This window comes from Lepidochelys kempii, chromosome 7, assembly GCF_965140265.1.
Source record: "Lepidochelys kempii isolate rLepKem1 chromosome 7, rLepKem1.hap2, whole genome shotgun sequence".
NCBI lineage: Eukaryota > Metazoa > Chordata > Testudines > Cheloniidae > Lepidochelys > Lepidochelys kempii.
This window is the reverse complement of record NC_133262.1, coordinates 23146993-23160087: the sequence shown is the minus strand read 5'-3', so window position 1 is coordinate 23160087 and position 13095 is coordinate 23146993. Positions and strand designations below refer to the sequence as shown.

At 40.6% G+C, this 13095-nt stretch overlaps 1 protein-coding gene across 1 annotated transcript in view; it reads right to left on the bottom strand.

Annotated features, from left to right (window-relative positions):
• Positions 1-10565, bottom strand: part of KBTBD12 (kelch repeat and BTB domain containing 12) — a 48187-nt gene extending 37622 nt beyond the window's left edge. The window contains exons 1-2 of the mRNA XM_073351377.1: positions 10486-10565; positions 602-1787 (exon numbers count right to left, since the gene is read on the bottom strand). Of these exons, the coding sequence (XP_073207478.1) occupies positions 602-1671 (1070 nt within the window). The 5' untranslated portion in view covers positions 1672-1787; positions 10486-10565. The remainder of the gene's footprint in view (positions 1-601; positions 1788-10485) is intronic.
• Positions 10566-13095: the final 2530 nt, after the last annotated feature.

Sequence of the window (13095 nt, the reverse complement as noted above, 5' to 3'; positions counted from 1 at the left end):
TTAATGCGGGTTTATCTGAGTGAGGAATGAGTAAAAACAGAGTGAAGGTTTCAATATTATTAATTATTAATAATTATTTATTATTATGATTATGATTATTACATTTTAGCTCCCATGCATCATCAGCATGGTATAGTTAAAGCTGGGTGTAGATTCACGAATGACCAAACTCATTCATTAATTTCCACATCTCAGACATCAGCACCACTATTAAATAAATGACCTGGAGGAATGATCCAGGAAAGAAAATACTAACAAACTGATGACCTTTCAGTTAGGGGAATATGAGGTCTACAGAAAGAGACTTAGGATGAAATCCAGTTCACTTTACTTATACAAGGATTCCATCTAAGTCAATGGGCCTTCTCATGAGTAAAAGGGTCAGGATTTGGCCCTTAATATAGAAGGCGATGCCTCAGTGTTTCATGGAGAGGGACAGATTGCCCTTTGTAACAAATTGCTTTGGGTACCTGAAATCCACATACAAACATATGGGGAGAAGAATGCTTTCTCTAGTGGCCTTTTTCTGCTCCAGGAACATTATTTATTGTTTAACTTTAAAACAATGATTAATTTTTTCCTCCTGTTTGAGGATACACACCTATAAATTTCAATGTTCTTGGTTTTTTGTCTAGACATTTTGGCAGCACTGGCCTCCCCTGCCACAATAATATCATTGTTCTCAGTGACAACACCGGTACACACACATCCTAAACCCTCACCATACTTTGGGGAGGAAATGAAGTAAGTCTTTTGTGTTGCAGGAGCGTAACAAAAACTGGCATCTGCATAGCTACCATGTCTTGATCGAATCCCCAGAGAATTATTGCCGATGCAAAGTAGAAGACTGGTGGTCTCCATGCCATAGCGAAGACTGAGAGAGGGGTGGGTGGATTTCTTTATAGTTTCTAATGCTCCATCAATCATATCATGACATTCTGAGTTAGAGAGAAGAACCGTGTTCCTTTTCCGAGCTTCCACTAGGAAAGAAGGACTTACAAGTTCCAGTCTCACTTGCTTCAGGAGTTCAATCAGGTACTCGACACGTGATTTTCTGCTATGGTTCACCCATCTGAGGACCAAGTCCAAAATGCTCTCCTCCCGGGATACATTCAGATCATCTGATCTTATGAGACTCAGCAATTGCTGTGCTTCAACCTCTAATATTTCTTCATGCAAGCTCACCTCAGCAAAGTGCTGATACAAATATTGCCTGGTTTGATCGGACAATTCCTCTGCCCCAATGTGCTTTGCAAAATAGTAGATCCCCACACAGTTGGAAGCATCCATATGGTCCATCATGTATTTCTGACACACATTGAAAACATCTTCCATCTGCATAAAAAATGCAGCAACAGCAACACTTTGGACATTGAAATTAGTGAGGTGCAAATCTGCACTGTACATGTAGTTGAGTATTATGGACACACTCTCTGACGAGATGTCATAGAGCACCACTTCTCTTTGGGTGCACTCAAGCAAGCCACAGGTAAACATAGCTTTGAAATAGGGACTGAATGCAGCCAATATCAATTTATGGCAGGGGAACTTCTCACCTTCTGCTACAAGGACCACATCAATCATTTGTGTTAATTCTTTCATACTGTTTAATTGATCCAGTAAAGTCAAGCTATGTCGCTGCTTCCTTTTCCCTTCAGTCTTGTGATCCATAATAAAACTCAAAATTTTCTATTTTTAAATCTCTTCAAGAACTTGCTTGATTTTTGGAAGGGCTACTTGCATGTCTGATTGCTCTCGAAGTGATATGCCTTCATCATAAAATATTTCTGGGGGGAGGAAAGCATATAATTTTCTTATAAGAATAAATCCTCTGACAGTTGAATTTTGCTGTTAAATCCTAATGACAGTAAGCATTTCTAAAGGACAGGTTATAAACCATTAATACATACTTGAACATGTATAACCGTTTCATTTTCAAACTGAGCTTGATTCCAAGATGAGGACTATATTATTTTCACTCTCATTTTTGATGCCTGAACAAATGAAATACAGTTTTCATTCTGCATTTAAAATTGATACATATTTTAACATTCTGACAGGTCACTGGCATTTAATAGAAAAAATACTGTATTACGGTAATGTTCTAATGATGTAATGCACGCTACCAAATATTTATGGTATTGTTTAGAGAGATCCAAGCAATTAAATATTACGTCCCAATTGGAACTAAAATTGCAAGGACAAGTCCTCCAGGCCTCAGTCAATCAAAACTCTTACTGATATCATATGTAGACATCCACCTACCTGCTAACTGAAAATCAGGCCCTGTGTTGCTGCTTAGCCTAAAAATCAGTTATTGGTATTGACACTCATCAATTGAGCCTATTTTGACGTACGCTGTCAGGTTGAAAGTCATATATTTTATTGAGCTTACCTATGTGACAAATAGCTTTCACACCTCAGATTATTAAAATTGAAAGAAATTTAAAATTTACTTGTCACCAGTACCTTTTACATTTATCTCAGCCTGGATTCTGAGAATCAACTAGTCAGTTTCACTTCTGTTTATAGTCCATTTAGAATCACTTTCAGGCTGTCATAGGCTAGCACAAGGTTCCAGTATTTGCCTTGCAAACTCTGCAACCCAGTGGGAGTTCTGGGAGTGCAATTAATGCAGGGTTGATCCCTAATTAAAGTCTTTTGCCTGCCTTGACTAGTTTTAGATGTGATAAAACTCCAAGGGAAAAAATATACTTTCAACTACTATAATTTTATCTCTGCCATTTGGCTCTCTTTTTTTCTCCCTTTTTCCTGACAAGTCACAGATATAAAAATTAAATACAAAGGGCCTGATTTCAGGGCATTTACACTGGCAAATAACTGGAATAACACTTTGTGAGTCAGTGTTCTCCAAAGACAAAGGCCACCTCAAATGAACCTCTTTGGGGTTCAGTAATTTTTCCCTTTTCTCCCCTCAGTTTTCTTGTCAAAGAAACCCTAAACCTCCCTTTCAGCGTTCTCTTTTGTGGCTCCCTGCTGTCACCTCTCTTAAGGCCTGATCCAAAGTCTATTAAAGCAAATGGAAAGATTCTCAATGACTGTAAAAAGTCCATGGATCAGGCCTTCAAGCTTCTGTTCACACATAAAGAAAAGGAGTACTTGTGGCACCTTAGAGACTAACCAATTTATTTGAGCATGAGCTTTCGTGAGCTACGGCTCACTTCATCGGATGCATACCGTGGAAACTGCAGAAGACATTATATACACACAGAGACCATGAAACAATACCTCCTCCCACCCCACTGTCCTGTTGGTAATAGCTTATCTAAAGTGATCATCAAGTTGGGCCATTTCCAGCTTTTTGTGCTGGAAATGGCCCAACTTGATGATCACTTTAGATAAGCTATTACCAACAGGACAGTGGGGTGGGAGGAGGTATTGTTTCATGGTCTCTGTGTGTATATAATGTCTTCTGCAGTTTCCACGGTATGCATCCGATGAAGTGAGCCGTAGCTCACGAAAGCTCATGCTCAAATAAATTGGTTAGTCTCTAAGGTGCCACAAGTACTCCCTTTCTTTTTGCGAATACAGACTAACACGGCTGTTACTCTGAAACCTGTTCACACATACACACCCATAAAGAAAATCAGTCCACCATGCAGATGCTGAATGTCACCTTATAGTTCAGCTCATTTAGCTCAGACCACTTGATTATTTTGAAATCTTCTAGTCCATCAGTGGCACACTTCAGTGCTCACTGTTCCTTAAAGACTTCAGCAGGAGTTTTGTCTGGGTAAGGACTGCAGGAAATGTGCCCAAAAGGCTAACAACAATTGTGGGCTTGATTCTTCATTACGTCACACCTTGTATAGTCATTTACACTTCTGTGAAGCAGGTGTAAAATATGACCACCAATGCAAGTCAGTGAAGAATTCAGATTCACTACCATTTTACACCAGAGTAAATGTATATAACGCAAGGTAGTAGAGATTCAAGCCCACTGAGACCATAGAAAGGGACGGTTTACACAACAGACCTGGTTCTCTGCTCAAACTGGAGTCATTCTGTTATAATTCTGCTTAAGTCAAAGACGTAATGGTCAATGGGCAGACATTGGGTGGCACCACCTACCCATTTGTCCCCACTGCATCTCCCAGCTCAGCTCCCAGCATGTAGAAGGGTATTGAGAGAAAATCCCTGCACTTCTGTCCTCCCACTAGCAGGGACAGCCATGAGACAGCCTCATACTCGGTGCAGTAACAGATACCACCCTGCCTCTCCCCCTGCTGGCAGCCTTCTCTGTGGGTTTGAGGAGAACAATAGGGTAGGCAGAGAAGATATCACTGAGGAAAGGCAACCCTGGTCCTGGTGCTCGCATGGCAAGGGAGGGGAGGATGACCCCAGGTGAGCAGGGGAAAGGCTGCAGGAAGTGGGGAGAGACCCACGGGGATACATAGGGTTGGGGATTGTTCTTAGATCTGAGGACAGCGCGCTGGGGGCGGAGGAGAGGACGAACATTGGAACCAGTGGAGGGAAAGCAGAAGAAAGAGGTATGGAGGGAGAGAGTTAGGTTCTATCTACCTACCTGCCCATCACCATCACATCTGAGGGCCTCCACTCTTCCTGCATGTTTAAAAATACAGTCCTGTCTGCCTGCACTATGAAATTTACCATGTTGGAGAACCCTGTTAAAACATGGCCATTCCTCCCAGCATGGATATTAACTTAAAATAATATGATCTGGTAGTGTTGTTGGGAGGGGCCTGGGACTAAACAATGTGCCTGAGTCTGCATTGTCTTACACCAGTGTAACTCCGTTTAGTACTGATTTGCACCAGGGTATCTGAGGGGAGAATCCGGCCTATGTTTCTAAACTGTGTGCTACAGCCTTTCCGAAGGCCTTTATGTAATTCAGTGACATAGTTTAACAAGGTTTGATGCCATCTATAGTGGCCCCAGATGGTATTTTAATTGAATTTTAATTATTTATATACTGTATCTTTATGTTTATCCATAGGGAAAAAATGTGAAGGACACAGTGGTTTTGTAATCTTTGTCTTTGTGCCCCACAACCTCCCCAGTTCAGTTTAACAAGCTATGGACTTGGAATGCACTGATATAAAATCGGTGTGAGGGGAGAATGAGGCCTTGTAAACCCGTGCCAATGCACATGTATCTGTCATGTCTAGAGGAATCGGTGTTTTAACACACCTTTTGTTTGTAGGGTGATAATGAGACAGTACTGTTACAGAGCTGTGTTAAGGAATCATGTCACAGGGTAAGTGATTTGTAGACAGGCTGTAAAGCCATGGTATAGCCATGTTTGAAAGCTGTTATAAATACTATCATAAACCTGTTTCCAAATCCTGCAAACACTAAATAGGAATATTCAAATAAGAAACATTATACACAAGCAGGAGCAGGATCTCAGACTGCAGCAGTGGTGAGCAGCTTCCTGAAGCTTTAACAAGAAGACTCTAGGTTGTAGGCTTATTTTTGTTAAAAAAAACAACACATCACTATGAAAAACATAAGTGTATGAAATTATCAAAAAAATCCACTAAGGGGCTCCTCACGGCAGAGTCCACATCTCTCTGTAGTGTCGAAGTTTAGAAATCATAATTATCTCCCAAGTGAGGAAGGGCTGTGCAGCTACAGTACCAGCCCCAGGACTGTGCTTTCAGTTTAAGATGTTTGCATAACTAGTCATCATGCCGTTTTAGCAAGTTGTGGATTTCTTACACTGAACCTGCAGTAAAAGCCAGACACATCAATTGACTTTGTCACTTCTTTCCATTTTCCAAGTCTTGAGCTCAACACAACAAATTTGAGCAATGGATCAGGATTATTACCGCATTTTAAAAATGTATCTGGAAAATAAACCATAACTTCATAGTCTCTCTGAGGGCCAAATTCTGAGCTTATGACTCAGTTTGTACTCAGTGAAAGGAAATGAGAGTTTTGCTGGAATAAAGAGTTAGGGGAGAAAGAAAAAGGATCTCAGGATTGGGCCCTGTGCTGGTGAAAGATGACACTACAGCCATTTTTTGCTGTCTACATTGAAACTGAATATTTGAGAACCCATTACATTATTGATCTGGTAACTGACTTCACTGGGAGTTCTGGATATGGAGGGCTTGTAGGATTAATTGGGCCTTAATTAATTGGGCCTTGATTTTTTTAAGTAGGAGTTGTCTTTTTTTTTATACTTTGTTATGAAGAAGGATGAAAATTACTTCAACTTTAACTGCTGAGTTAACACTTTTCAGATCTGAAGTTATAATATTTACCTCTCCTCATAAGAACTGTGCATTTCTTTAGCCTCCTCCAATCAAAGATCTCAAAGTGCTTCCACAAACATTACTGAATGAAATCTTACAACCCCCCTTGTGAGGTAGGGATTTTTCCCCATTCTACAGATGAGGAAACTTTGGCACAAAGAACTGAAAGGTTACTGAGGAAGATTGAAGATGAACCAGGAATAAAACCCAGGGGTGAAAAAATCCTTTCATTGACTTCAGTGGGTCCAGAATTTCACTCCTATGCCTCGGCTACAAAACCACCATTCTTTTCCTGACTTTCAGTTAACATTTCATTTAGGTGAGGTAACTGGAAGGACATTACTACTCTCACTTACACTATTAGAAAGGTTATTAAAAGGATAATAATAAAATGGGACTGCTCTGCTTTCTGCTCTGGTTTATAAAGGGAAAAGATGGAACATTTATATCAAGGAGAGGATAAATGGGACACAAATGTAAATTGCAGCCAGATACTGTATTTATATCAAGCAAAGGGCTTGGATGTCATTATAAAACCTCCACTACAATGTTTGAGTGCTTTGTAAGGTCACCAGGCGCCCAAAATATATTTATAGCCTTGTTTGCTGATTTCATATTTTTTGGCTATGAAAAATGGATCCAACTGCAAATCTTCAATTGCAAATGTTACTTTATTTCAGAGCCACATTGTTGATTTACCTCCTGTTCTGGTCTGCTACCTTTATTTTTATTTTACCTGTTTTGTTAGTTTAATTTAATATTCTTCGTGAAGTGAACCTTATTAATAATAATAATACATAATGTTATGCAGAAACTAAAGCTTACCCCCTCCGAGGCTCTAGGGTGCTGCAGGAACAGTTAAAAATATAAATAAAAACACAGTTGTTATCTCAGAATCATGAATTTCGGCTTTTATGAAGCTATCATACTGTAAGCGTACTCTGTCCTCAATTCTCAGTTCCACTACAGCCCCTTTGTGCTGCTCCAATGCAAAGGGACTGTAAACCAGGTAGAGCTTACCCCCCCCCACCACCACCACAAATTTCCCTTGTATAGAGAGATTTCTCAGTTGGGGTAGAGTCAGCACTGTGAGTCTGTCATTTCTTCTTAGTCCCTACACAGGTGGCCTGGCTGAGGGAAAGGGGTGTGGCTGGATTACCTTTGTGCTCCAACAATTCCCAGCCACCAGAATAAGCCCTTGTGGAAGATGGCAGTCAAATGTAAGATAGAGCAGCCTTCAGGCCAGTCCTAGAATCTGGAGGATACAAAGGTGGTACAAAGCCTTCTTTGTCGCATCTTCCTTTGGGTTCTGTACCAAGCACTGCTCAGTCAAAGCCAAAAACTGGGGCCTCTGACTACATATTCTTTATGTTTCTATGCTCTGATGAGCTATGAAGAAAATATGTTGATTAAATATACTTTTATGCCTTGGCTAGCAGCCACTGGAGAGGTAAATCAATATCAGGGTGATAACATTATAAACCGTGTGTTTAGAATCCCAGGATTATATTACTGTACGGCCTTTAGATGTTGTTAGTAATGGGCTTTACTTTTTATAAAACCTCCACCTAAATGACTTGGAAGCCCAAGTCCCATTTTCAAAAGTGATTTCGGCTTTCACTGTGACACAGGCTCCTAAGTCACATAGACATTTTTGAAAATTTTGCCCATCGGGCCTGATCCAAGTCCCAGTGAAGTCAAAGGAATGGCTCCCATTGATTTAAATGGGAGCTGGATCAGACCTATAACTAATGTCTCTTCATTGTTCTAGGTGATGTGCACTGAGTTGCTTTGAGCTGGAAGGGATGGGGATGATGAGTCTTTACACTTTTCTGAGGTTGTAGACATTGCAAGTAGAATTCTGTCCTTGGGATGAGATTGGTCCATATAACATACGGTGTGTGTGTATTTTGCTCATTTCTTCTTTCAAAACCCTTTAGTATATATTTATTTTCACGCAGTCCTAGGAAACGTGAGGTCTTATGCACCCCACACATGGGCTGGCTTCTGCTAGAAAGCTTGTTGCTAGACATGCTCTCGATATGCTCCCCAGTGATCTCCAGCGTGCAAATGGTGTGCATGAGAACTTTAATTTAAAAAAAAAAACAGGATCATGAGTGACAAGCAGCATACATGACCTTGTGTTCCCTACTGTGATGTATTGTATATAGCTATGTAACTGTTATGACCCTGTTTGTGTGTACTGTACTTTTAAAATGCTAACTGCTGTCAGCAGAGACTGGCAGCCATTTTGTGTTACGTTCAGGTCAGATTGTTACAGAGGACACACATACGCACACACTGCTCCCTCATGGACACTTCTTCTTCCTGGTTTTGTTGCTCTCTTAAACTAAAGTAAAAATAATTCGGACTGAACATAACGTTTTGCTCTTTGTGTGTGGAGAAACAACACAACACTTAACAATGGGTTCTTCAGCATTTTACAATGCTACAAAAACTGTTGGCTGTGTCTTTGATCAGTGGATACTTGAAGATGCTTTGATTGCTTTTCAAAGGGGTTGTGTGGTGTGTGATCCTGGAAAGTTTTGACATTAAGAGCTGCATTTATTGCCAGCCCAGAGCCCTGAAGTGGAGTTAGATTAATACTGATTCAATCTCAGCAAATACCAGAAATGTTTTTTTCTTTAAAATCTTATAGATTCATAAATATCAAAGAGCTAGGAATAAAATGACCAAGTGGGCTACCTTTTCTATGATGCCTTAGCCTGACTTTAATTCGAGAATGCTCCAAAACCCTGGGAAATCAATGAAGAGACTCCCATTGACTGTAGTGGGCATTAGATCAGGCACTTTGTGCACATAAAAATTAGCACAAACAAATTCCTGTATGGGCAGTTTTTGTGCACTAATCAGTGGCACATGAAAGTGATATAAGTTATACATTTTTGTTCAGTTTGCAGTTTGCAGATGGTTTTTGCGTATATAAAAATATTATTTGCACAGAGAAGTGATAGTGAACAAAAAGTGCATGCACAAGTATTTTACACACCCAAAATTATGCGTTCAGAAAACGAGGCCATTTTTCTAAAATTTGCTCTGTTAGCTAAATCCATCTTCCAAAGCTCTCAAGTTTCTCTTTTTGTTTGCCTAGAACATGTTTGATATACCAGAAAATACTGGAAAGCTTGAAATATTATTCATGTTTTTGCTTTTATAAATTGTTTGCACTATTTTGTAACTACAATACGTGTAATTTAATAATTTGTATAAAACAATTTCCACTTTCATTTTTGAAATTGGCAAAACTTATGAAATATAATTGACAATAATTATTTGAAACTTTCACTTACCAGAGCAATCACCTGGTTAGCAAATGCTCGTGTTCTAAGAGTTAACATCTCCTGTCGATCAACAGTGAGATTCAAATAGCTTGCTGGTTGTAGAACCCTGACCCCTTGACATCAGCATTTCACTAGTTACTGTGCAATTTATGTGAATCTATCCTTTCCTATAACTTCCCCTAGTTTCAGTTTCAGTCAGTAGCAGGAATATATCATTGTAGGGCTATTGCCCCCTCCCTGCCCGCACCAACTACCCTGCAACCCCTGGCAACAACACAGCAGTAAATCTAGAACAACCCCACAATACAGGTTCAATTCATAACAACCCCACAATTCACAATGACACACCTACACTACAAATTCAGAACTCCACGGTCCAGGCCAGACCTAGGCACATGAAAATCCTAAAACAGCAGAGCAACTGGTTCTCCAAGAGCCCTTGCTGAAAGTGCACATAATTTTCAGATTTGTTGAGAGTGCAAAGGTCCCTATATTGGTGTGTGCAGCACTGGGACCCCCAAATTTCTACATCCGCAGAGAGTCTCTGTTTTCACATCTACTGCAAATCCATATAAGTACCAGACCCCCGGTCTGATGTTCTCAGGGGTTCCCATGTTGAGATCCCTGGGAATGAGTCCCATATCCCCATTTTGAAATCTACAGAGAGCCCTATATGGAAGTGAGAGGGCCTTTGTTTCAGCATCTCCAGGGGGTGCCCAACAGGTGCAAAGGGCTCCAATTTATCTGCCTCATGTAACTGCCAATGGGCCCCAGTTTTGACATCCCTAAGTGGCCCCCTAAGATCTTCAGGGCCTCTCCAACCCTGCCCATGACAATAACACCCACCCAACAATCCACAGTGGCACTTGCTCACTGCTTTTGAGCCTCAGCAGCAAATCCCCTTCTCTCTTGTGCCGAGAGATGGGAGTGGATATATCTACCTTTCTCCCTATTGTCCCCGACGCCTCTGGATCTGCATATGTCTGGGAGACTGCGTGAGAGAGAGATGGGGGCGGGGGGGGGGGCAAACGGGAGTGAAAGAGATACCTCATATGGCTGCTGCTTATCTGAGAGCCTCATGTGGACAGAGAGGGAGCCAGGGGCTATTATTAGGCCTGGCTGGATTCCTGGCTGTGAGAGGGAGCCGTATTAATGTCACATGCAGAGTACATTAGGACTAAATGAAAGTCCTTGGACTGGCACTGGCATCTCCTCACTACCCCTCTTCCTTCTACTAACTGATTTGTCATCAGCCACATATAGCCATTAAGAAAACATTGGGATCCTTGTGTGACCAGACAGCTGCCGCTGCACCTTCTCACTGGCAGAAGTTAAGTTTATAGATTTGTCCTAAATGGATCCATCAGCCTTTTTCCACTCCCACATAAAAGGAAACGTGGACTGGGGCTTCAGTAGAAAATGGTTCTACTCTTGCTCTGGGTAGGATTCTGGGTAGGGTAGGATTCTGTCCCAAACCCAAGGTATGGGATGCCATTGTGCCAAGCACATTTAGACTAGGGTTTGAGTTATCATAGTGACAGATTAAGGGTAGAGTTCCATCCATAATTCTAAGAGCCAAACTTTTTCTTCAGATATATGTGCACAACTCCCATTGAGTATGGATGGCAGGACCTGGCCCTTAGTGTGTTATCAGTACAGAATATTCTCTTATTTCCATGGTGCCATTTGCAGTTCCTATATTACAGAGGTATGGACTCCTTCAGGCCTATTGGCACTGACTTTGCCCCCACAACTCCATTCCTCCTGCTCTGTGCCACTCCAACTACCTTGGATATTCCCCAGTTCAGGAAAATCCCTGGAAGGCACAGAGGCCACATTGTAGTTCTATACCACCCACTCACAATCCCTGACATAGAGGGCTTAGCATGGGCATTGGGCTAAAACACCTCTCTGTTCCAGTTATTCTTGGCTTCTGTAATGGCCCTTTAGGTAGCTCTAACTTAGGCCAGGGATCAAACTGGTTTCCATCTGCCCCAGAATTCGGGGAGCCACAAAGGTGCTGAACACCATCATTTGGTCCACAACCACTTCCTAAGATGCATTGCATTCTGCCTGAACACAGCTCAGAATCAGGGACACTGGCTTTGCAGCATCCAAGAGGCGCTTTTCCTCCCTCCACCTGCCATTATCCCTCTCTTCTGCTCTTACCAGGTCACTTAAAGCTGAGGTAGCTCAGTAAGGGACATTGGGGCCTTTTAAAAGGGAAGCATTAATTTTTAAAACTAAAGGTTTTGGGGGTATTTCCTGAACAAAGTTGAACTTTGAGACCTTAACTCTCAGCTCTGAGCAGAAAAAAAAGGGAAGGGCATTTTAGGTTAGAGATTTAGATATGAAGATGTGAGGGTTTGATTCTCCTCTCACATTGGTGTGAATCAGGAGTAAATCCCCTGATGTCAAGAGGCCAGGTCAATGAAGCTACAGTACACTGATTTACACTAGCTGAGGATATGAGCCAATATAGTTCCACCAATGTAAAACAATGTAAATGAGAGGAGAATCTGAAGGACAGAAAAGATATATCTTAGAATTAAGGTAACACAATGGATTAATTTTATGCCTACAGTTTTACTTGAAAGGGCTATTAAAGCTGGTCTCATGGTACTGAAAATCTTTTTTCCTCTCTTTTTTATTTTTAAACACACTGTTGATTAATTGTAATAGCTTCGAAAACTGAAACTGAAATATGTTTCCTTATCAAGATTTTTTATTCCGCTACTTGCATTCAGTGGTTTATCATCATAGGTTTTTCAAAAGCACCAGGAAGAGCACTCAGGTGCACTCAGCTGCTAACGCTGATTTTGTTTGCTTTTAAGATGATTGTCCCAAGGTATGTAATTCTTTTGAAAAAAAATACATATACAAAAAATTGCCATAGAATTTTCCAGTTGAACTAAAAAAAAATTAAGCTGGTAAAATTTTATGCCTGCTCCTCTCTTCTGTTGAACAAATTGCATGGATATATGGTTGTATAAATTACTAGATTGTTCTTGTTAAAACTTCAGCTTTATCTTAGAAATAAAAATATCCAGTCTGACACCATATTTTTTTAGAAGCAAGAAGGAACATTAGACTGGGGATGAAATGCCACAGCTGTGATAAAAGTGAACGATATTCCCCCAAATTGCCTTGTTCCCCTATTAAATGGAACAATTTATAGTATCTTGGTGGTTAACACAGACTGCTTATGTAATAAATTGTATTTATTTGAAATAATATTGCTGACATAAGAATAATCATGTTTCACTTCTGGGTGCATTTCTTGAGCTAATTTGGATAATGCGCCTGCTTCATAAAAACACTAACTGAGGCTTTTAAAACAAATTTATTTTTGTCATTAATGTAATTCTGAATATTTCTGTTGCAATTAATTGAAATTAATCAAGGGGCCTGACTCATCACTATAATACTCTAGTTCTATGCCAGTGTAACTCCTCTGAAATCAGTGGTGTTTTACCTGTGTAAAACTGGAGTAACACAGTGGTGAATCAGGCCCAAGATGTTTCTGCTGAAATTAAAGCTCTTCTTCAGTG